This window comes from Lissotriton vulgaris, chromosome 4_1, assembly GCF_964263255.1.
Source record: "Lissotriton vulgaris chromosome 4_1, aLisVul1.2, whole genome shotgun sequence".
Taxonomy (NCBI): Eukaryota; Metazoa; Chordata; class Amphibia; order Caudata; family Salamandridae; genus Lissotriton; species Lissotriton vulgaris.
Genome location: NC_141691.1, coordinates 224,491,806 through 224,516,163, shown reverse-complemented (window position 1 = coordinate 224,516,163; position 24,358 = coordinate 224,491,806). Strand labels below are relative to the sequence as shown.

The window sequence follows — 24,358 nt, the reverse complement described above, 5'->3', positions numbered from 1 at the left end:
AACACATAACACGGGCCATACAAGAGTTTAAACACAATTACAGTGAAGACATGGTCTTGCTCGAGTCACAACAATAGTGTAAATATGCACACTGGTTATGAAATCCAGAACACGGCGATACTTCTACCTGGTCTTACACCATTGATACGCATTAAACACCAAGCATAATGACGAGCAGAACATGGCTCCACACCATGTAGTTGGCTACACATGTACCAACTCAACTGGTACTTTCTTTATTGGCATAGCTATAGTCTTTCTCCAATCTATACATCAACCACCTCGAAGAAGTTAACTGAAATCAGCTACCCACAAAATGACATTAAGGGGCACAAATAGCTTCAAAAGATAACTATCTGAAGCCAAGCAATGGGCAACTTACAACTCAGAAGAATAAAACTAACAGCAACGCCCTTCCTACAAATCCATGCACATGAAGCCCCACACAGATAATAATGGTTTTGAGCCAGACACTATCCAATTTTACTCACCCCTAACAAATATGAAACATAGAGAAGTAGAATATCAACTAACAACTTAGACTTGGGTCAACAAGAATTCCAGAACCAGTCAACGCGCCAGGGGTACAAAACTGGTTTGGGAGACCATATAAATGGTGAATATGTGCCATACAAATGTACTTACCATAATGTAACATAAATACTTACTTTTTCATTCTATCATCCTTATTTTCCGAATCAGATCGTTTGGCTGTCGTATTGCTTTGCCCACTTGTACTCTTTTCATCTTTAAAAAAATCTTTTTCTAATCTTTTGGATTTGAACTTTTTTTCGGAATCAAACCTTTCATCATCTTTTTCAGGCTTCTTCAAAAGCTGTTAAGAAAATAAACGGTATTCAGACTCTTTGACAAACATTTCTAATTTAAAATAAACATCCAAACCTTCAAAGACAGCTTACCCACAGAGCTCCTCAGGTCCAGTGCTGCACTATGTGGAATCAAGCAACCCTCTTACTATTCAAACTCCTTCTCTTCGTTAAAAAAAACCATGCACTCATGCTGCCATGTTTTCAAGCAGTTTATTCCTCTGTACAACCCCGACATGTTTTGGCCAAAATAGCCTTGCTCAAAGTGAGGAATCCACGTTTATTGTGATGTATTACAATCATGTATCACATGCTACAAAGTCAACATAGACAAAGTACTCAAATCTCTATACCTTGTTTGCAAGTCACATGGGAATGTATTACTGAAATACACTCAAAACAACGTAAAGTCCTTACTAAAAGGCAGAACTAATAGGATATTCAATCACGAGGAAAACAGAATTGTCTTAAATTACAAAATTTTTAAATGATCACTATTTTACTATCCATTGTGTAATTTTAACCCAAATTGGTCAAGGTGAATTGGATGTATTTGACGACAAAAATGATCTCATCCTTATTAATAAATTCACCCGTTGTGAACTCTACATAAACCTTGACTCGCAAATATGATTGCAGGCTGGTGGGTTAGAGATAGGAGGGTGCGTAGCTAGCAAGCTAACGCTGAGGCAGAAAAATCTTGATCAATCGCACAAATTGGAGCAGCGACATTACAAAGGCTCAAGGATATTGCCCACAAATTGCCCACAAAGCGCACAAGGCTGGAGTGGGTACACGTGTTCCTAAAGACACCATAAAAGTCAGATGCAACATGAGTTAGGAACACACAGTCAATCAGGGCCTAGCACACGCAGTGATCACGTACTCCCCAAGCCAGACATCTGGACACGTTTGCCACGGACCACATAGTGTCCATGCGAGGTAGAGACTCAACTGTGGCAACCATTAGATGATTCATTTATGACTCCAAATGCAGTACCCAACATTTCTCATCATATATGGTAGGCCAGAAACTTTAACAACTTCCTAAATTTTGTATGTAAGAAGGATGCCAACAAAACATAACCCGAGACAGTCCTCAGACCCTGTGCCTGTAACTGTTCTCCCGGCCTTAAAGTTGAATTAAACAAACTGTTCCTGTTTTGCCAAACACCACTGGTCTACAGTTTTTTAAGGGTTTTCAAACTCAAGCAACACCCATTCTATTTAAGCAGGTGATATTCCCAGGAGGTTTTGCCAACTCAGGCTTATTGAACCCCAGGAGGTTAATAAGTGTAGTGGGATATTTCAATCTGCAATGCGCAGCATCAGTCAACCAATACAATTAGTAGTCTTTATAGTATAAGTTTAGTGAAACCTGAAATCCATCAACTTTAACAAATCTATATTGCATAGTACCATATTATTTTGTTTTTGCCATCTTTTTCAGGTGCCTATTAACCTGCATTCCTAGTAATTCAATAATATGCATTTACAGTCCACAGGAAACATATAAATATAACCCCTGATGGCAAAGCAATCCAACTACGCATTGGCCAATAAAGTTCATAATAAACTCACAGAACGTTCATGTTCAGCCCTCCTATATGGGAATGAAATGGGTTTCTCAATGTGTACCAACAATTCTTCTATGTTCATCACCTGCATTTTTTTTACCATTTAAGTCAATGTGCCTATATTCCAATTTTCGCAATAGAGCCCAAGGAGGGGAGGATAAGAACCAGAGAGTAACATAAAATAACACACATTTGTAAAGAACACATTCCACCCGACGGGTAAAAGAATCTTAGAATGTCAGATTAAGGCAATTGGACCCGGTACGGTCTGAAATTCTGCCACTCCACCTCCAGAACACAGAATAAGCACCCAATATCTTCACAAGGGAAAGCTCTAAGACATTACCACTCCTGGGTTCTGCCTACCCACTGGGCTCATCACTTGAAAACCATGCCCCGACTGGTGAGATGAAGTCTCTAAACTTTTGTGCCAATCCCACAGTGCATTAACACAGTACAAATATGTAAACTGCCTATTTAAAGACTAGATTACACGGTCCCGGATACCTATCCAGTTTTGATCCTAACTAACCAATTATAATTCAAGACAGGGTGCATAATAAGTTGCTCAAAACCTAAGTTAGAATAGCTACTGATCATATCTGTCATTGTGTACCCTCACCAGTTCATAGCAACCAGCCACTTATTACCAACTTGATAGCACAGTACGACCGAAGAGATCAGCAAGATACTGATAAGCTCTAGGAAGGACTCTTAACAGTACACCAATGCAGTTCCCGACTAACTTCATACTATGAAGGCTTTCTGACATTTTACAATTACAATCATACAGGGGATGTTGGAATATAGTCCACTCTGGCTGAACTTTGATTAGCTTCCCGACTGACCTACGCCTGCTTGGGACCATAAACAAATCTCAGACTTGACCAGCATTGATAGGTGCTGTGTCCAGTAAACAGATGTCCACACCTCAGTGGATATCATGTACGATATGGACACACTTCTCACATTGGATCAAAACAAAGAAAAACACCCTTATACCAAAAACAAAACAGTATACTAATTGTGCAGAGAAGGGCTTCAGCACCTCACATAGGGTTAACCAGCTATATAAATGTTCCAATACAATACACTATTGGCACTGAATAACAGATGGTTATTGTTACCCAACCCATTGGTAATAATTTTAACGGTTTTGCAAGGATGAAAGGTGAACATTCATGGATTTGAACCGGTGACCACGAGAAGAAACGCTGTACCACGCAGTGAAAGCACTAGTTCACTGAGCCACCAGACCCAGCCACAAGGTTAGTAACACAAGGAGAGAACTACTGACAACCTACCAGAGAACAAATTATTGGGTCCCAAATGTATACAAATTTCTTAATGCACCTCTTTAGTTAGAGGATTGGAAATATATGTGGAAGTGGAGAAAAGATCGAAGTGGGGTGATCACAAGAAACAAATTGGATATTTTGTGGAGTAATGTGTATACACCTTAGAGAGTTGTCATAGTTTTCAGTGCCATGGTGGTGCCCAACGCAAAACATATTGCATAATATATTTCAGACAATAGGTTTGTAACTGTGCATACGATCAGTAAGTCCACTCCTTACTACACACTGGAAAAGGGGGCAGAGCAAAGTTGGGGCATCTAGTCTCCATTAAAGACACAATGAGCTTTCCGATAGATCGGTTCAGAGCTACCACTATATTGGGTGTCTGCCTAGGATGATTGGAAGAGATCTCTGCACCCAGAAATTGATTTACCAGCAACTAATAGTGCCCAGAACGACCACAGCACGTCACTGCAAACAATGGAGAAGTCTAACCTGGCATAGAGGTGTCTGGAGAAGATGGGAAACAATTGCAGTTGGAAACTTCCAGGTCACATCACTAAGCAGAGCGACAACATTTTGGCTGTATGGCTACCAGTTTGCAATATACAGTGAAAGACAGACGCAAACTCACCTGCCCTCCTCGGTGGTGAGACTGTATGAATACAGTTTGACCTATTAAGCAAGCATTTGCAATGCAATAGGTTTCCCATTTACAAGAGTTTGAGCTATTGGCATTGTAAAGACAATTCCTTTTATTTATGTGTTGACTTTTAAAACATAAATAGAAGGCAGTCATTTACAATGCCAATAGCTTAAACTCTTGCAAAAGCGCGACCTATTGCATTGCAAATGCTTGTTTTTTATTGCAATCTGGACAAAGCATGAAGCACGTGTCCACATGAAGAAGGTGCCGTGCTGATACACGACCAGAGTCAAACAATAAAAATCACAAGAGACTTCCAATGTAGTGCCTTAAAAAGATCAGAACCCAGATGCAGCACATTGTGGCTTCGATGTTGCTAACTCGTGTTTGTTGGCAGAGGGTAGGAGTGGGCTTCTCTATTAAAAGACCCTTTTTTGTTTATATGACCTCTGACAAGATGTCAAGAAGGCAACTCTCTGCCAGTTCTGCACTGTCCGTTCTGAGACTTACCAGCCAAGACATATAATGGAGAAAAGAAATTCAGGACCAATGAAACCAGTAGGAGAATTCCATTAAAGAAAAGAGTGTTAACAGACTAAATAAGACATACCGTGTCGCAACAGAAGTAAAAGGGCCAGTTGACCACTGCGCCTCCTGGCCTGGTCACCCCCACGCTCCTGTGCCTTCCTGCTCAGCCCCAGCCTCCGAGGACCGTCGAGCACACCAGCCTCCCGCCACCCCAGCCACCCGAGGGCCGCCGAGGCCGCGCCAGATTTTCCCGCCGCCCTAGCCCCGCCCCCCCGCCAGCCGATTGGCTCCCGCTCCCGCCCCCCCGCAGACCCTCCCGACCGGCTCCCTTATTAAGGGGAGCCCGACCAGAGCCAGGGAGTGACCACTGCGCCTCCTGGCCTGGTCACCCCCACGCTCCTGTGCCTTCCTGCTCAGCCCCAGCCTCCGAGGACCATCGAGCACACCAGCCTCCCGCCACCCGAGGGCCGCGCGAGATTTTCCCGCTGCCCTAGCCCCGCCAGCCGATTGGCTCCCGCCCCCCCGCAGACCCTCCCGACCAGCTCCCTTTTTATGACGTCCCCAGAGCGACCGCGCAGCGGACGTGCGCAGCGGGAGCACCGATTTATCGCCGAAGAGGCATCAAAGGAAAGCCCGTCTGCGCCTGGACCGCGCCCAGTGCCAGGACCCCTGGCCCCCGCAGACCCCAGCCCACCCGCCGGACGTACGACGCCGCCACCCTCAACATCGGCCGAATCCCGGGATGCTACCGAGCCACCCCGAGACGAACCCACGGACCCTTCAGCTGCCACGCCTGCAAGTTAAACTGCATCCGGACCTGCCCCGCACCAGCCCCTGCCAAGCCTAACATCAGCAGCAACCACCTCAAGTGCATCCTACTCAACACTCGCTCCGTCCACAGACACGCCATCGAACTCTGGAACCTCCTCGACACCACAGCTCCTGACGTCGCCTTCCTCACGGAAACCTGGATGAACGACTCCTCAGCGCCCGACATCGCCATCCCAGAGGGCTACAAGATCACCCGAAGAGACCGCGGCAACCAGACTGGAGGAGGCATCGCCATCATCTACAGAGACACCATCCGCATCGCGACCAACACCGACGACACCCTGACAACCGCCGAACACCTGCACTTCCAGATCCACACGGACCCCAAAACCACCCTCAGAGGCACCCTCATCTACCGACCCCCGGGACCACGCACACAATTCAGCGAAGACATCGCCGACTTCATCAGCCCGCACGCCCTCCCCTCCGCTGACTTCATCCTCCTAGGGGACATCAACTTCCACCTGGAGAACAACAACGACCGCAACACCACCACCCTGCTTGACAACCTCGCCATCCTCGGACTCAAGCAGCTGGTGACCACCCCCACCCACCTCGCCGGACACACACTCGACGCTGTCTTCTCATCCAGCAAGGACATCATCTTCAGCCACGCCACCGGACTCCACTGGACGGACCACAGCTGCGTCCACTTCACCTTCAGAAGATCCACAATCCACCACCACCAGCAACAGGTTGCTCGAAGAAACTGGAACAAGATCACAGCAGACCAGCTCGCCTCTTCCCTGAGCCAGCACCCTCCCGCCAGCTCAGCGAACCCCAGCCAGGCCGCCGACAACCTCACGAAGTGGATCAGCAACTGCGCAGACGACCTCGCCCCACTGAGGACCCCGCCTAGCAGACCCGGCAGCAAGAAGGCCCCATGGTTCACCGACGAACTCAAGAGCTCCAAGAAGAACTGCCGAGCCCTTGAGAAAGCCTGGAGAAGGGAGCCAACACCGGACAACATGACCACCCTCAAGCTCGCCACCTGGAAGCACCATCAACTGATCCGCGCCACCAAGAAAACAGCATTCAAGGACCGGCTGGACAACAACGCACACAACTGCAAGGAACTCTTCAACATCGTGAAAGAGCTCTCCAACCCCAACGCCGGAATCAACGACATCACCCCGTCGCAAGACCTCTGCAACTCCCTCGCCTCCTACTTCCACAACAAGATCGCTGACATACACAACAGCTTCAGCCCACAAACAACGCTCCCCACGACCGCACCAACACCCCCTACCACCACCCTCAGCGCCTGGACCCAGATCAACACAGAAGACACCATCTGCACGATGAACTCTATCCACTCCGGATCTCCGACCGACCCCTGCCCTCACCACATCTTCAACAAGGCCGACGCTGTCATCGCACCCCACCTGCGGGACGTCATCAACACCTCCTTCGACACGCCACCTTCCCTGAGAGCTGGAAGCACGCCGAACTCAGCGCTCTACTAAAGAAACCAACAGCGGACCCCACCGAACTCAAGAATTACCGCCCCATCTCGCTCCTCCCGTTCCCAGCCAAAGTCATCGAGAAGACGGTCAACAAGCAGCTGGCCGCCTTCCTCGAGACGAATGGATCCCTCGACCCCTCACAGTCTGGCTTCCGAGCCAACCACAGCACCGAGACCGCCCTCATCGCTGCCACCGCTGACATCCGAGCCCTGCTGGACAACGGTGAAACAGCGGCCCTCATCCTCCTAGACCTCTCCGCGGCGTTCGACACTGTCTGCCACCGCACCCTAGTGCAGCGCCTCAGCAACATGGGAATCCAGGAAAAGGCCCTGGAGTGGATCATCTCCTTCCTCGCTGGACGGACACAGAGAGTACGCCTACCACCGATCTGATCTGCAGCCACGGAAGTCATCTGCGGCGTTCCTCAGGGCTCCTCACTCAGCCCCACCCTCTTCAACGTCTACATGAGCCCCCTTGCGGCCATCGTACGCCAACACAACCTCAACATCATCTCCTACGCCGACACCCAGCTGATCCTCTCCCTGACCAACGACCCCGCCGCCGCCAGTACCAACCTCCACGAAGGGATGAAAGACGTAGCCGAGTGGATGACGACCAGCCGTCTGAAACTGAACTCAGACAAGACGGAAGTCCTCATCCTGGGCTCCTCGCCCTCCGCCTGGGACGACTCCTGGTGGCCCCCCGCCCTGGGCACCGCACCCAAACCGACAGACCACACACACAACCTGGGCTTCATCCTGGACTCCTCCCTCTCCATGACCAGACAAGTCAAGGCCGTCTCCGCGTCCTGTTTCAACATCCTGCGCATGCTACGGAAGATCTTCCAGTGGATCCCCACCGAGACCAGGAAGACTGTCACCCAGGCCCTCGTCACCAGCCGACTGGACTACGGCAACGCCCTCTACGCTGGAACCACCGCCAAGCTCCAGAAGAGACTCCAGCGGATCCAGAACGCCTCAGCCAGACTCATCCTCGACATCCCCCGACGCAGCCACATCTCCGGACATCTGAGAGACCTGCACTGGCTCCCCGTCAACAAGAGAATCACCTTCCGTCTCCTCACCCACGCACACAAAGCCCTACACGGCCAAGGCCCGAGCTACCTCAACAACCGCCTCAACTTCTACGCTCCCAAACGCCACCTCCGATCGACCAACCACGCCCTCGCCGCCGTCCCCCGCATCCGAAGAGCGACAACAGGAGGAAGGTCCTTCTCCTACCTGGCCGCCAAGACCTGGACCACCCTCCCTCCCGACCTTCGCCTGACCCAAGACCACCTCTCCTTCAGGAAGAAGCTCAAGACCTGGCTGTTCGAGCAGTAGCGCCCCCCTCCCCCCCCCCCCCCCCAAGCGCCTTGAGACCCTCCGGGTGAGTAGGGTGCTCTATAAATGCCTTGATTGATTGATTGATTGAGTTGCCTTGGGAGCTTACAAAGGCAGATAAGGCGGTACTAAAGCAGACTAACCAGGATAATAACGACTCGGAAGCCAGCGTTAACAAAGGGCAATGACAAAAGCCAATTAAAAATATGGGCAGAGAGTGGGCGGGGTTTCAAAGCCATACTCCACTACTGCATGCCTCGCAGCATTGGCTCTCCCTAGTACACACTGATTGACAGTACAGAAGAATAGCATCACCTATCAAGCTCCAGATTAGAAGACCCTGCCACTACAGGTGGTAGGGTAGAAAATCAACTATATTAAAAAGGGTCAGAATGCCGTTCGCCAACATAACATGTTTGAAAAGGCTACGAAAGCAGGTAGTTTCCTCTTGACTACAATGATGAAAATGCAAGTCCACACAGCCATCAATCAAGAGTAGCAGATACTACACCTGGCCTACATTTTGTGATTTCGTAAACATTCCTCTGTACCCCTAAATGTAAATGTAAATGTATTTGAGCTTATATAGCGCACAGCTACCCACAAAGGGTTTCCCGGCGCTTGCTTAGGGAACCAGTCCTGGTATTCCCCTGTGAGATAACCCAGGCAGGGTATCCACAAGGTGAAAGCCAGGCATCCCGCCGCGAGGGGCCGTTGTGGAGATTAAGCAAGCTATTGCCCAGAGTCGCAGAGCGTGAACCCGTGAGTTGAGAAGGCACCGGAGCGAGAATTATCGAGTCCGTGGAATTTTTTGAGCCCAAGACCCGCCGAGGCGGGGAATTGAACCCTGGTCCAGGGCCGATCTCAGCTTCCAGGTCTGCCGCCTCTAACCCCTGAGCCACACTTCTCCACTACCCCTAGTCTTAAAGAGTCATGAAAACAGCAGCAAGAACCAAGGAGCCATGTTTGCTTTCTGCAGTCCACCTCCTTGACCTTTTCTCGAAGCCCTTATTTGTAAAAAGACTGTTGAAAGTTAAGGATAGAAGATTAGGTTAACCCTCTGAGGTCATAGAAGGACAAGGAGTGCTAGGTGACAATTCGGCGTTTCCGAGAAAGTATATCCATGCAAAGGAAAATGATAGAACTACCAGTTCATTCCCTGCCCACTTCCTGTTAAAGTTATTTACACTTCCTGTTCGACACCCTTTTATTTTTTTACAAGAGCCATGCTTTGCTGGGTTATCCTGCTCACAAATGTGACCAAGGGTAGCATGTGTGTGCACAATGGTAGGCAGTATCAAAAGTGACTTCCTCGTTTATTTCAGCACGGAGTATGGACACCGAACACCCCCAAACGGACAACTTCAGTTTTCTTGCTTAGAGGAGGAAAATATGAAAACACCCTCATTGTGTCTGTTAAAGGCACAAGACCCCCAAAATATGAATGACTTGTTGAAAGTGCCCTTGAACTCGGTTCAACAGAACCACATCAGGGCACTCAATCTAGGACAGCCTAAGATTCGTTTGCATGGCCACATGCATGGTAATTTGCTGCACAAACGGCATGACCACAGAAGCTCATTAGCATCTCTTATGCACAAGCGTAGTATCACGCAGTCGTCTACTTTAAACTCACCCATAGCTACAGCCACAAACAGAATACACAAATCTGGCCTTCAAGCGCACGACCTACACTACCTAAGCATGCCCTATAACAAACCCAGCATTCCATATATGGCGCTCCCATCCTGGGCCTGCACTCCCTCCCCTTCACACATGGATGGCAGCCCGTGCTAGCGGCCCATGTCCACCCAGGAAGAATGTGAAAAAGTGTGGGTGTGTTGGTGGCACCGGAGGGGTGTGGGTCACCCTCCTACAGGCACGGGTCACTTCCCAGACCTGAAGCCGCCTCCTGACGGAGCCAGGGGGCCTCTTGCTTCGAGCAGTGAGGAGCAGAGGCGGCAGCACACGGATTATTAACAGGCCGGTGGGTGTGAATGGGTTATCTGGCAACGGCGGGAAGTAATAGGTTTTTCAAGATCCACCACTAAGTAAAGGTTTGTGAATTCTTACTTAGTCAACAATGCACCTTTTCAGGGGTTGGTTTTACATTCATTTATTTATTTATAAAGTTTTATATAGCGCGATGGGTTGTAGGCAGAAAAATAGGCTTGAGTTGCTACTGATATAAGGTAAATCGCCACTAGGACTCGTGACTATGTGGGTATTGAGAAAATGTGAGGTTTCAAACACTCATTGCACATCAAAACGCACACCTACTTCATTTAGGTTTTAGGTGGTGCAATAAGCATGGCTAAGTGATGTAAGGACCCAATTTTTTTTTAAGGGCGATGGGGAAAGGATGCCTCCATGCGAAACTAGAAAATGCATAGATTAATACTTCAGCCCACAGATTTCTGTGAGCACTCAGCAGAGCATGTTGTAGAAGGATGGGTGGTGCAGGAGTCGGTCTGATGAGTACTTCTACTCAACCATTCAGTGGCGTAGCTAGACATTATGCCACCTGTGGAGGTCCATGTGGCGGCCGCCCCGCGGCGGCCCTGTGTAAGAGTATTGCTGACGATTCCTGCAGCAGCCACCTGCGACGGGCGAAGCTAAGAGTGAGGGGGCTGCTGCCACCCCCCAAAACTAATGCCACCCGGGGCGGACCAACCCCCACACCCTTTTCTATGCCACCACTGCAACCACTGCAGTGAGAAAATGACAGAATATGCTATGAAAGGCAAGATGACCAGTCAACAACAGTAAAATGTATCACAATCCAAACGTGGTCATCATGAGTTGCCAAAGTACCTTACATAGGAGGGGAGATTATCAGGGAAACTGTAGATAACTACTCAACCCCAATAAGCGGCAAGAAGAACTCAAGAACACATTGTAGGAGGCAGATTGGAATGGGGTAACCAAGAGGGGAATACTTTATCCCAGCTAATGTCATGTGCACCATATAGAGCATGAGTTACAAGAGAGGATGTTCAGGGATCAAAAGGGGACACATCAACCCAACCACCATGGCCATGTACATTCAACGGTGTCCTTGGAGAATGGATGAAACCGGTGGCTGATAAACAAAGACTGCAAGAGCTAATCTTGAGCAAGGAGCATGGAGCACAGTAAAACCTCATATTAACCACTTTACTGAGCACCCACCATAACTTAACAGAGCTATTAATATGGGTACCCAGTGCGTAAGTGAATGGGCTTTCAGTGCTTGAATTTTGGTAACAGAGCACGCTATAGGCCAAAAGAAGGGCACATTGCTCTACCCACGGCCTACTGGTGTCTGTTACGCGCACCAAAGCCCATATTTTTTCAATTATCGTACCCAGACACGGGCGCAATAATTGAAAACATATTCCTCGCTGTGGCGCACGCGCACCACTAGTGGGCGTGCATTTTTTTAGTTTTTTACAATAGCGATCGCTTTCGCAATCACTTTCAGTTCCGTTTGTTTGTCTTGTTGACTAAGTTACTCCCCTGATTCACTACTCCGATAGGCTCCCAGCATGCACTGCGGCAGTGGTGGCAACTGCCCTCACACAGATTGCCCAGGGGCAGCTCTGGCAGGACGTGTTGTGCTTCTCATCTGAACAGCCCCCTGGGAGACCTGGATGGTGGCCCTTGGTCCTGAGGGCAGCAGCCAGCCGCTATCTTGCACGCACCATGTATGCAAATATGGTGTTCCCCCCAATCAGCCACTGCTGGTGGTTTTAGAGGCTGGAGGGGAACCAGCCGCTCTCATCAGTGCACCTCCTGGTGTTCACGGAGAGCACTGTGCTCACAATCACATAATTGTGAACACTGACCTTCATTAAAAGCAAAGAGACGACACGTCATTGGATGTAATGTATAGAGGCGTCATTGGATGTAATGTATAGAGGGGACCCGCAGCCATCACCACTGCGCCCCAAAGTTGCCATGTCTTGCCAGGACCTATGGTACGGAGTGAAGTGGTTGCACCATGCACGGGGTCACAAGGGTGGTACTGGGGGTCACCAGAGCCTCCTTACCTGCACTGATGCTGACCCCAGTGCTAGAGAGGTAGCATGGGACTCTTAGCTGCTTTAGTACCGAGATCACCCGACTTCCTTACCTGCACAAATACTGAACCTGCCTCTGCCAAGCTCCCTGTGCCAACCCAATGCCTTGCACCTGACAAGTCTACCTGCAGCAGTACTGACGTCACCTTTACGTGAAAGTCCCCCTGCACAAATACGGACACCACACATTCCAAACGTGCCTGTTCTTACAGACACCCCTCCCCCAATCCTAAAGCCACCTGTAAGCACACCTGTGCCCCAACCCACCTGTACTTACTGAGAACCTACATGTGCCAGCTTTGCACACCTGGGTCAATAACGGCCCCACCTGTGTGGAGTCTATGAACCTAGAATCGTTATATACGAATATTCCCCAGACCGAAAGCATCAATGTTATAAAAGCTATCCTTAACTCACGCCCGGCACCCACAGCAGTCCCAACGGAGTTAAACACAGACAATGAATTACTTCAAATTCAACATGAATTATTTCCAACAATGCTCAGGGACATCCATGGGAGCAATTTTTTCACCAAACCTAGCAAATCTCTATGTAGGGGACCCTGAATACAAATTCAATAATGATGTGATTAATATCTTCTTCACCAGTATCAAGTGCTGGAAGCGCTATATAGCGGTACAAAATGGGGTGGTGATGGACGGAGCATCTGAACTAATCAAACACTCACTAATGGATTAAACCCAGATCTGTTGACTGGTTGTGAGTGTTTGATTGGTTCAGATGGTTCAGATGCTCTGTCCATCATCACCCCCTTTTGGAAGCGCTATATAGACAACATTTTTCTCATATGGTCAGGTACTGAGAGGAGTCTGGAAATGTTCATTGCCTATTTACATGACTATCAATCAGCGCTCACTTTTACTTACAGCAAGGATAGAGAAAATGTTCCCTTACTTGACTTACAAATAAGATGTCGCAATAATCAACTGGATGTGACCCTCTATCGTAAGCCCACTGATAGAAACACACTTTTGCAATACAAAGCTTCCATCCCAAGGCCCTGAATGATGGCCTACCATATGGGCAGTGGGCAGTTCCTGCAACTTGGATGTAACTGCACAGAAAAAGAAGACTTCTTCAGATAGGTGAACATCTTGAGCACCAGACTGCGTGAGAGAGGATACGCTAAAAGACTGGTGAAAACATCCATAAAGAGTGCACAATTCAGTCCCCGAGAAGTACTACTAACGAGTAGAACCAAAAACCAGACCAATAAAAGTGTGTGTGAGACACGATGTTCTGCTTCCTCAGTACACAGGTCATGAAAACCATTAAAATACATTGCCTACACTCAATACGCTAAATGCCTACAGAGAACTACCCATGTTCTCCTACAAAAGGGAAAGATTATCAAAGACTATCTAGTACACTCTGACACAAGCATTGTGAAACCCAAGAGCACCATCCAGGACCTCTGGTCGTTCCCACCTATTACGGGACGCTTTAAATGTGGAAGTTGTGTAGCCTGTAATCACACCGCGGACACCAACGATTTCTCTCATGGCAACATAAAAATGACACTACGCAACGCCAAATGTAACTGATATATATTGGACAGACCACTCAACCAATGAAAACACGCATTGGCCAGCACCGTAGCAGAATACGTTGCCAAGTAGAGAATGCCCCCTTAGTAGAGCACTACAAAGAAAAATCCCATACTGCTGACGACATTAAATGGTAAGTGATTGAGAAAGCGAAAATAACCCCTAGGGGTGGTGGTATCAGACTTATTTTACAGTCTCGAGTGTAAATGGAATGAGGAATGTGATTAAATTAGAAATGGGTTAAACAGCCTAGAGGAATGGTGAAGGTTCATTAGCCTACATTACGGTCAGCACCTATGAAACATTGAGACCTATTTCCACTGACCCTCAAGAGCCCCCTCCTATTTCACTTCTCGACCCTAGAATCTCACCTATACCATCTCTGTTCCCTATGTTACAAATGTACAAATAGTGTTAATTTTGAATGTCAAAGCAGATTGGCACCTGCGAAGTGTCTATGAACCGTTAATGTTTTTAAAAAATGTAATAAAGTGAAGAATGTAAATCTCACAGGATTGGTACCCGTTGAGTATTATCCTGGCTTTAAAGTGACTATCCAAAGTCACTCGAGGCACATATGTATTATATGCATCTGTAATTAAATTCTCGCATTGATACTTTTTTGATCACCTTGTATTCTATAATGAACTGAATTATGGTCCTGTAAAATAATTGTATCATATTATAGCACAAACTCTATCCACAAATAATGGCGCACAGCTGCCTCATCACCCTTAATATGACCACCGCACTTTCAAATGTTTTATGTAATTTGTAATCAATGCTCCTGTATTGAATTGTCCAAGTCACGCCATCCTGCCCGAATCAAGCTTAGTACTAAGAGAATAGTACTGATAACTAGCCCCAATGTACCCTGGTAGGCTGTGCCTTCCCCTGTTCCATAGTGACTGCCATGTTAGTCTGTACTCCACAGTACCATGACAACACTGTGCCACTATACGGAAGTCTTCACATGCGCACACTCAATCAAAGTCATAATTATGCGTCCTAGCGTTAAGACGATCACTGAGGCGCTCCGCTGCACGACAACGAAGTAAGTACGGCGTAATTATGCTCGTATTTAGACTGCTGCATTGTTCAAATCAGCAAGCATTCACTTTGACTCATTTTAGCTCCGCAGTTTGTGGCGGAACTCTAGTAATTAATTTTACTCTGTACCAATACTTTTCGGGTGAGTTCAACCTTCGGTCACTTCTAATATTCACTGTTGCTGTCCTCTATAACCGTCCCTGCTTGAAACTCAGTGCGTATAATAAATGGATTCCTTATATACCTACATTTACTCTAGATTCCCTGGACGAACAAAGGAAATTACACTCGCTATAGCAACGAGTTAGCTCTACATATGTATGGGTCCATAGAAAGTAACAGACAGGCTGCCCTTCGTATATCTCATCATAGGATCCGGAATACTTTTTATCCAGTCCTGGTAAGACTCCTCACTTACCAACGTCTCCCTTCGTACAATTGGCTCTATCTCCTAATCAATATGTATAATTAACAGGTACTACCTTGGAATAAACGTCGTTGACTTTAGCAAAGAGAGAGACTATGAAATAAAGAAATACAATCTACTATATTATAAGTGTGCAAAGCTCCTCTTTTGTTACTACCACTAACCTCCTTTATTGTTACCCCTTCTTTTAACTTGACTCTTACACCACGTTCGGTTATGGTCACTTCACTGGGGATCACCAAATCACCTATGAATTGTCTATAGTGCAAATATTTAGTGTTTTATGAAATACTGCTTTTGGTCTTCATTGTGATACAAAATAAACGAAACTACTTTGATAGACTGTCCTGTGGGCTCTTTGAATTATGTATTATTGTTCGGACGGAATTCAACTAAGGTCCCATACTGTACATTTGTTTTCTCCTTTCTCCTTGATTAATTCAAGCAAGACATACTTTCTTGCAGAATCTGTATCGTTTGTAATAAATGAGTTCCTTGTGAACATTGTTTTTGCTAATTTGCAATACCCAGTACGCAAGGACATATGGGTCGCTCTCGTTTTTTCTAAATACTGACCTATTGCATGGCAGAGGTTCACGACCACAACTGCAAATGCAGAGTTGGGGATGTAGATAAAGTTACTTGGGATGCATGGGCTTGCTGTCTCTCAGAGAGAGTGATAAGAACAATTGTTACTTACCTGTAAACAGGTGGTTCTCCAGTATTGGTGTCTTTCATAGATTCACAAGCTTGAATATTCCCCGTCGTCGAAGTGGGAGTCCCACGGTAAAAAATAGCAATAACATACCAATAACATATGTATGTAATACATAACACATGAAATAGTAGTAGTAAATACATAAAGGCTCAAAAACCAATTCCTACATAGGAATACATGATAGAGAGAAAAAACACTTGTAACATATTCCTGTCATTATGTTAGTCCAAACTACAGCCAATCAGGCGCAGCACCCTTCCAGAACCTTCTCCTCAGAGCTCAGACCCTCAGATTTTCGTAGCACAAGAGTGACAAAAGAGTCGATGAGGAGAAGCGAGCCTCAGAGGGGAGGAGGGTGGGTCGCATGTGAATCTATGAAAGACAGCAATACTGGAGAACCACCTGTTTACAGGTAAGTAACAATTGTTCTTCTCCAGTATTAGGGTTTCTTTCATAGATTCACATGCTTGAATAGAATTGAGAGCAGTAACATCCGAAGAGGTCCGATTGCTATGCAACAGCATGGAGAAAACCAAAGAGACAGTAATAATACAGTCATGTAAGTACTGATAGCAATCATAAAAACCATAGCGGAGGAGGGAAGACAGAGGCTCACCTTAGTTAAAAAGAGGACGAAGGACAGCCTTTCCCACTGCTGTATCCGCCTCGTTGATGGCATCCAAGCAGTAATGCTTCGTGAATGTGTGCCTGCTGGACCATGTGGCTGCTCGGCAGATCTGATGAAGCGGCACACCAGCAAACAGGGCGGTAGAGGATGACATCGCCCTGGTGGAATGAGCCCTCACTATAGCTCGTAGAGACTTGCCGGCCTGCTGATGGCAGAAGACAATGGCTGATGAAATCCAACGTGCAATAGTAGGCTTGGTAACAGGGCGCCCTTTACGTATGCGTCCGTAGGCAATTAACAGTTAACCTGACCTGCGAAAAGGGGCCGTCCTGCTGATGTAAAATTTAAGGCATCGTTTGATGTCCAAAGAGTGCAATCGTTGCTCTGCCGGAGATTGAGGATCGGCAAAGAAAGTCTTTAAGAAAACAGGCTCATTTAGATGGAAATCCGTAGGCACCTTTGGCAGAAAAGTTGGGTTGGTGCGAAGCACCACACAGTCCGGTGTAAATTGAAGAAAAGGAGGTTTGACAGTGAAAGCGTGAAGATCACTCTCTTGACGAGATGTCAGAGCAAGGAGAAGGGCTATTCCACTTTAGAAACTTTAAGTCGTCCCTATGGATAGGCTCGAAGGGCGCCTTTATTAGTTGGGCTAAGACGACATTGAGATGCCAAGTGGGAGGAGGACGCCAAAGAGGTGGGAACTTCCGGAACAGTCCTTTGAAAAACTGACAAATAACTCTGGAAGAGCAGAGAGAGGAGGAGCCATCCTGCCGGAAACGAGAGATTGCAGCCAAGAAAACTCAAAGTAGCATGGGAAAACCCGGATTGAGCCAGGTCCAGAAAGAACGGAATTAGCTGCTCCGGAGTGGAATGGATAGGATGGATATTCGTAGCCACACACCAATGGCAGAACCTCTTCCATTTGAGCTTGTAAGTCTTAATAGTAGACGGAGCTCTGGCCTGAGCGAGAATGTCTAGGCATTCCGGCGAGATATTTAAATGCGCAGATTCAAGGTGCCCAGGTTCCAGGCCGACAATTGTAGAGAGGAGGGGTTCGGATGGCAAATTTGACCCTAGTCCATCGTCAGGAGGTTCGGTCGAGGATGCAGGAGGATGGGCTCGCACTGGGACAGAAGGAGCAACTCCGAGAACCATGCCTGATGGGGCCATCTGGGAGCGATCAGGAGCATGTGGCAGGGCTGCCACCGCATCTTCCACAGCACACGAGGCACCAACAGAATCGGAGGAAAAGCGTAGGCGAATAGATCGCACCAATTCATCAAAAGGACATTCCCGCACGACCCGTGGTGGGGATGCCAACTTGCGTAAGATGGGCATTTCCGGTTCTCCGGCGTTGCAAAGAGATCCAGAGATGGCCGACTCCATCGTTGAAAAACGAGGTCGAGAGTCGGTTGATGTAACTCCCACTCGTGGGTCGATGACATGGACCTGCTGAGGGAATCCGCTAGGATGTTGGAGACGCCCGGCAGATGCACAGCCGTCACGGAAACTTGATGACAGATTGCCCAATCCCAGATTGACTGAGCCAGCCGAGACAAGAGGGGAGACCTGGTTCCGCCCTGCTTGTTGACATAGTGCATACTTGTGGTATTGTCCGTCTGAATGAGCACTGATTCCCCTTGAATCACAGGAAGGAACGACTTGAGCGCCAGAAAAATTGCCATCAGCTCCAGCCTGTTGATGTGCCAGGAACGATGAAGCGGAGACCATTTGTCTTTGATGGAAAGGACTTGAAGGTGAGCGCCACAGCCTTCTAATGAGGAGTCTGTTGTGAGCGTGAGTTCTAGAGTGGTGGAAAAGAAAGAAGTTCCTGTCGCAAGGTTGGATGGTTGCGCCCACCATTGGAGAGCTGATCTAATGCGAGCGGTGACGTGCACGAGGTCATTGAAAGAACCGGAGACCTGACGCCACTGTACGTCCAACTCCTTCTTAATGGGGCGAGTCCGAAGTCTGCAATTTGGGATCAGTGCAATACAAGACGATGCCATCTCCAGAAACGACTTCAAGATCCGGACAGAAACGGACAGTCTTGCCCGAATCAGAGACACCAAGCAAAGGATCTTTTGTTGACGCTCTTGGGACACAAATGCCTTTGAAAGAACTGTGTCCAATGTTGCTACCAGAAAATTACTGCTTTGAGACGGTTCGACCTGAGACTGACACTAATGGTTAGGCCAAGAGATCGAAACACGTCCTGACAAAGACGGGTTTGTTGAAGCAGCTGTTAGTGAGACCGTGACTTGAGGAGGGAGTCGTCCAGATATGGAAAGATTTGGATGCCTCCGAGACGCAGATAAGCCACTACTGGAGCCAATACTTCGTGAAGACACGAGGGGCGGATCGGAGGCCGAAAGGCAACACCCTGAACTGGAAGTCTCTCCGTCCAACCCGGGAAGCGCAAGTACTTCCGATGCTTTTGAAGAATTAGAACATGGAAGTAGGCATCCTGTAGGTCGATGGTGGTCATGAAGTCGCCCATTGAGATCAGACGCAGGATCTCTACCAGTGTAAGCATACGGAAGGATTGGCTCTTGAGGTACCCGTTGAGCGCTCGCAAATCCATAATTGGTCACCAATCTCCTGTTTTTTTGAGTATTAGGAAAAAACGGGAATAGAAACCCTTTCCTCTCTGAGACTTGGGAACCACTTCGATGGCACCTTTCTGAATTAGAAGATGAACTTGATGGAAAAGCTACTTGAGGAGGCGGGCCAGACGGTGGAGTGGGAGGAGTAATCTTGATGAACTCTAGGGCATGGCCCTTTTGACAATGTCCAGAACACAGCAGTCCGAGGTGATGGAGGAACACTGGGAAAAAAACAGATTCGACCTCCAACGCTGGGGGGAGTACAAAAGTCATTGACGTTTGGGAGTGGATCCTCTATACGAGGATTTACTCCTGTAGGATTTTGATGACTGCTGTCGGGAGGACTGCTGCTGGCTGGAAGAGTAACGTTGGTTACCTTGATGGTAGGAGCGGTATTGAGTTTCCTCCACGAAAAGTTGAGGAGGTGCCGCGTCCGCGAGCACCCCAAAATGGCTGCTTACGAAACTGTAAAGTCCCCAAAGAGCGAGCAGTGTTAGTGTCCTTTTTAATCGCCTGCAAAGCTTAGTCTATGTGCGCTCCAAAAAGCCACTCACCGTCGTATGTAATATCCAGGATCTTAGATTGAACTTCCTGGCGGAAAGAGGTGGACCGTAACCAGCCCTGTCGTCGTAAGACCGCTGCACTAGCAAGCTGACGAAAGCCAGTACACGCAATGTCAACTGCACAATCAATGATTTCCTCAGACGTCCTTTCTCCGTCCTGCAGGATTTGCAAAGCTTCAGCCTTGGAAGCGTCAGGGATGAGGTTCACCAGGGCGACAAGTCCGACCACATCTGGCGGTCGTAGCGGCCTAAGATGGCTAAAGCATTAGCTGCCCTCACCGTAGTGGATGCCATCGTGGAGAACTTGCGTCCAATAGCGTCCAGGCGACGACCCTTCCTATCTGGAGGAGCTGAAATTGGCGATGCCGGATTACGGGAACGATGTTGTGCTGCTTTAGTGACCACCGAGTCGGGCTTTGGATGAGCGACAAGGCACGCTGGAGATCCGACGGGCGCCTTATATTTTTTCTCAAGGCGAGGCAGTTGAGCCGGCAGTAAATTTGGTGTTTGCATGAGTTACACCCCTTCAGCCCATATAAAGTCTATGATGGGTATATGTGGACTTGTTTGAGTGGCTGATTTTTTAAATCATAGAGGAAACAATCCTCCTCCCTCTGGACTCTAGGCAATTTGAAACGTTGGGCCGCTCTATCTGATGGAAACTCGCAATGTCCACCGGAGGCGAATCCCCGGGCTCTACCGGGGGAGGGGAAGGCGTCTGGATTTGGTAGTCGTCCCACTCAGCCATGTGGGTGTCTGCGTCATTATCTTCATCATGGACTACACCATCTTCCCGTTCGGGAGCGACATCATCATCAACGGGTTATACAGTAGTGTGGATCTTCACTGACGTCTGGACCTGTGGTGAAGGCGTTGGTGGCAAAGGTGGCGGAACAGGGACAAGTGCCGCCGCAGTCGCAGACACATGAGGCATAGGTGTACCCTGCGGAGAAGGCGGGAAACGCCTGTTGTAGTCATCCAACATATGTTGGAGATTCGAGATGAGCGACAATGGCAATGTCGCAGCAGGAACTTGTACAGAGCGTTCTTCTGCTTGCCGTCCTCATCACCGTAATCTTGGCACTTAATAACCAAATCCGACGGACTGCGTGCCACTCTGAAAGAATCACCCACATCATGATCAGAGTCAGAATCCGGCTCAGAGCCCATGGCGAACATGGGCGAGGGAGGTTGTGAATCCGGAAGAGAAAGTTGGTCAACCGGCCGTTGACGACGAAGGTGCAAAGGGTCGGCGGTGGAAGAGCCAGACCCAGTGGAAGACAAAGGCACCAAAGGTAATGAGGCAAACGATGAAGGAAACCACCGTTGACAGTGTCGTAGACGGTGCCGACGACGACGACGTTGGTAAAGGCGTCGACGAAGTCGATGATGAAAAATCCATAGTCGACAGTACCATCGTAGACAAAGTAGTCGGCGATGGAGAAACCAACGTCGACGGAGTTGATGCAGATGGAGCACTCGTCGACGGGACCGTCGACGAAGAAGACTTCTTGTGAGCTTTCGTCGACTATGATTTTGCTGACGACGAAGCAGATTTCTTAGTCGACGACGAGGCAATAGGTATCGTCGACGATACAGTCTTGAAGCTGAGTGATACCTTAGTCGACAAGGACAACGTTGCCGTGATCGACGATCCGGAGGCTGATGTCGTCACGGTCGCCGTCCACGTTCCGGAGACGGCTGATCTCGTCGTCAGGACGATCATCGACGCTCCCGTCGACGACGAAGCATGTTTAGGAGCAGAAACTTGATGGGAGGCAGCAGAAGATGCCTGAGAGCCAGGTCTCGAGGGCGTAGCAGTAGTAGGAGGTGGTGAAGACACCGTAGGAGCCTTAGACATGGAAACTTTTTTCTTTTCAGAAAAGATGAAGGCATATCCTGCACACTACTACGCTTGGAGGCTGCATGAGAAGGTCCAGACTGCAAACTTTCTGCGTCTGACAAAGCCGAATCCTTATCCTTAACCCCTTTGATGCTCAAGACGAGCTCAGCTCGCCATGCAGTACACTGCACAGTGTACTGTACACAGTACACAGTGCACTGTTCATGACGAGCTGAGCTCGTCATGAACAATGGGAAAGAAGGATCTGCAGCACAGAGGGGGAATTGCTGCAGCACTGATGGTGTTAAGACGTTGGAGCCAAATGAGGAGACGGCCTTCTCGGTCCTTAAGGGTCTTTGGGGGAAAAGTCCTGCAATATTTACAGCTACCAACTTCATGGTCGGGATAAAGGCAATAAATGCACTTTTTGTGGGGGTGTTTGTGAGAAGTTGGCCTGATATATAATGTTCACCATTCTAGTGAGCACTTTGTATCAGTCCAAACAACCCTTATTGATGATTGGTTGTAAGTCAACCTTATAGGCCAGCTATCCTAGTAGCATGGATACGAGCAGTCTAAGGCTAAAGACTCCAGAGGGCGTGTTAAGCCAGCTGTTATACCACACATGTACCCCTTGAACACCCAGTGAAAGGACACCACACAAGTGTTATGAAAATAAACAGTGCATTTATTAAAATCACAACAGCCCTGTACTCTTTATGAGGACAGGGTACTAAGCACAAAACAAAACTCTTACGAAAATACTTAAGTTAGCACAGTATATACAAATGCCCGAGGGGCACGGAAAACCATATACTCTGAAAGTGGAATGCGAAATTACTAGCAGGTAAGTACAGTACTAATAGGCTTTGGAATCGCTAGATCTTGACTATAGAATCTTCAGTTTACTTCTAGGAGACCCAGGGGACTCGGGTGCAGAGTGTGCACTCTCACGCGTGATGCGGGACAAAGTCTATGGTAGCTAGTTTTCAGAAAGTTAGTGTTCTTGGGCGAACCCGACCTGGTAGGAGGAAAACGAAAGTGGATTCTGACCCTTGGATAGTGAGGCTATGCTGGGGCACCGAAATGCAGAAGTTACCTAGCACAGGGGCTGCAGCTGCATAGGTCTCAAAAGACGTCGGGAATCCTCGTAGACAGACCAGGAGCCTGAAAGAAAGAAGTTGCTGGCAGGCGACCAGTGAAGAAAGTTCGATGGATCCAAGCCTGGATCGATGATAGAAGACACCTGAAAGCAGAGGGGACCAAGTTCGTGACTACAAGCCAGTAGTCAGGTGGCACCAGGAGGGCACCGGATGGTAGTCACCTCGACTAGGTGAGTGGGTGACGCTGTGCTCGCAGATCTCACAGACCAGGAGGCGTTGTCGGCGACCAGGATGGAGGAGCGAGCTGTCCCACGATGGATGAAGCTGTCGGCGTCGCTGGACCCAGGATTGGGCAACAAAGCCTTGGCAAATTCAAGCCCACGCGGTGGACTCAAAATGGCGTCTGGAGTGGACCAGGAGGGTCCGGGGTGCCTCTCTTGAAGAAGGAAGCAAGGGCCAGTCTGGAGCAACCAGACCAGCAGCAGTGATGTCGTCGGGCATCGTTAGGAAGGCCACAAGCCAGCTGGCTAGTAGCCAAACAACGCGGTGAGCAGGCAAAAGCAGAAGGGCCCCACGCAGATCGTGGAGATGCTGGAGGGCTGATTTTCGGTGCTGGAGCTGCTCAGGGTTGGGGCTTCTCGGACCCCAAAGCACTCACCAGTGGAAGACTCGGTGGGCTTGTTGCAAAGAAGTCGTGCAGTCTTGGCGATCGTCGGTCCCTCGAGGTCTAGTCGCACTCACAGTTCTCAGCTTGGCTGTAGAGGTGAGTAGAGGTCAGAGGTGCCAGGGAAGCCGGGTCTCGTCGAGCTGGGTCGTCGGATTCCGGAGGAAGGACTTGCAGCAGACTACAGTGTTCTTAGGATGGTGCCTGCGGATGCAGGGTGACTACTCCTTAGCCACAAGGGAGAATCTTGAAGAAGAAATCTTGATGTCCTTTCGCAGAAAGTCGTGTCTTGATTCCAAAGATGATCTAATTTGAACAGGGGGCCCGCTCCTATCTTTATACTAAAAAAGGGGGCTGACCCGGTGACTAGGTCCTGCCTATGGGTGGGACTAGGAGGGGGGTGGTAACCCCCCTCTCCCATGGCGGACTTTCCCCAGGCCAGGGGCTGGTGTGCCCTTGGAACTGGTTCTGACCGGCCTATGCTTAGTGAGCACCGGGGTGCCACTCAGCAGTCACCTTTCCTGTAAAGCCCTGCCTACCCAGGATACACAAAACTCTGTCTGGGACGGTGCTAGCACCGCCCTCGACAGGAAACCCTTTGTCCAGGCTCC

The 24,358-nt window shown here is 48.6% G+C and overlaps 1 protein-coding gene across 2 annotated transcripts in view; it reads right to left on the bottom strand.

The window, feature by feature from the left end:
* UPF3B (UPF3B regulator of nonsense mediated mRNA decay) overlaps positions 1-24,358 on the bottom strand; it is a 183,662-nt gene that overhangs the window by 42,277 nt on the left and 117,027 nt on the right. For both annotated transcript variants that reach the window (XM_086918550.1, XM_086918547.1), the window contains exon 8: positions 669-835. In XM_086918550.1, coding sequence (XP_086774676.1) covers positions 669-835 — 167 coding nt within the window. The remainder of the gene's footprint in view (positions 1-668; positions 836-24,358) is intronic.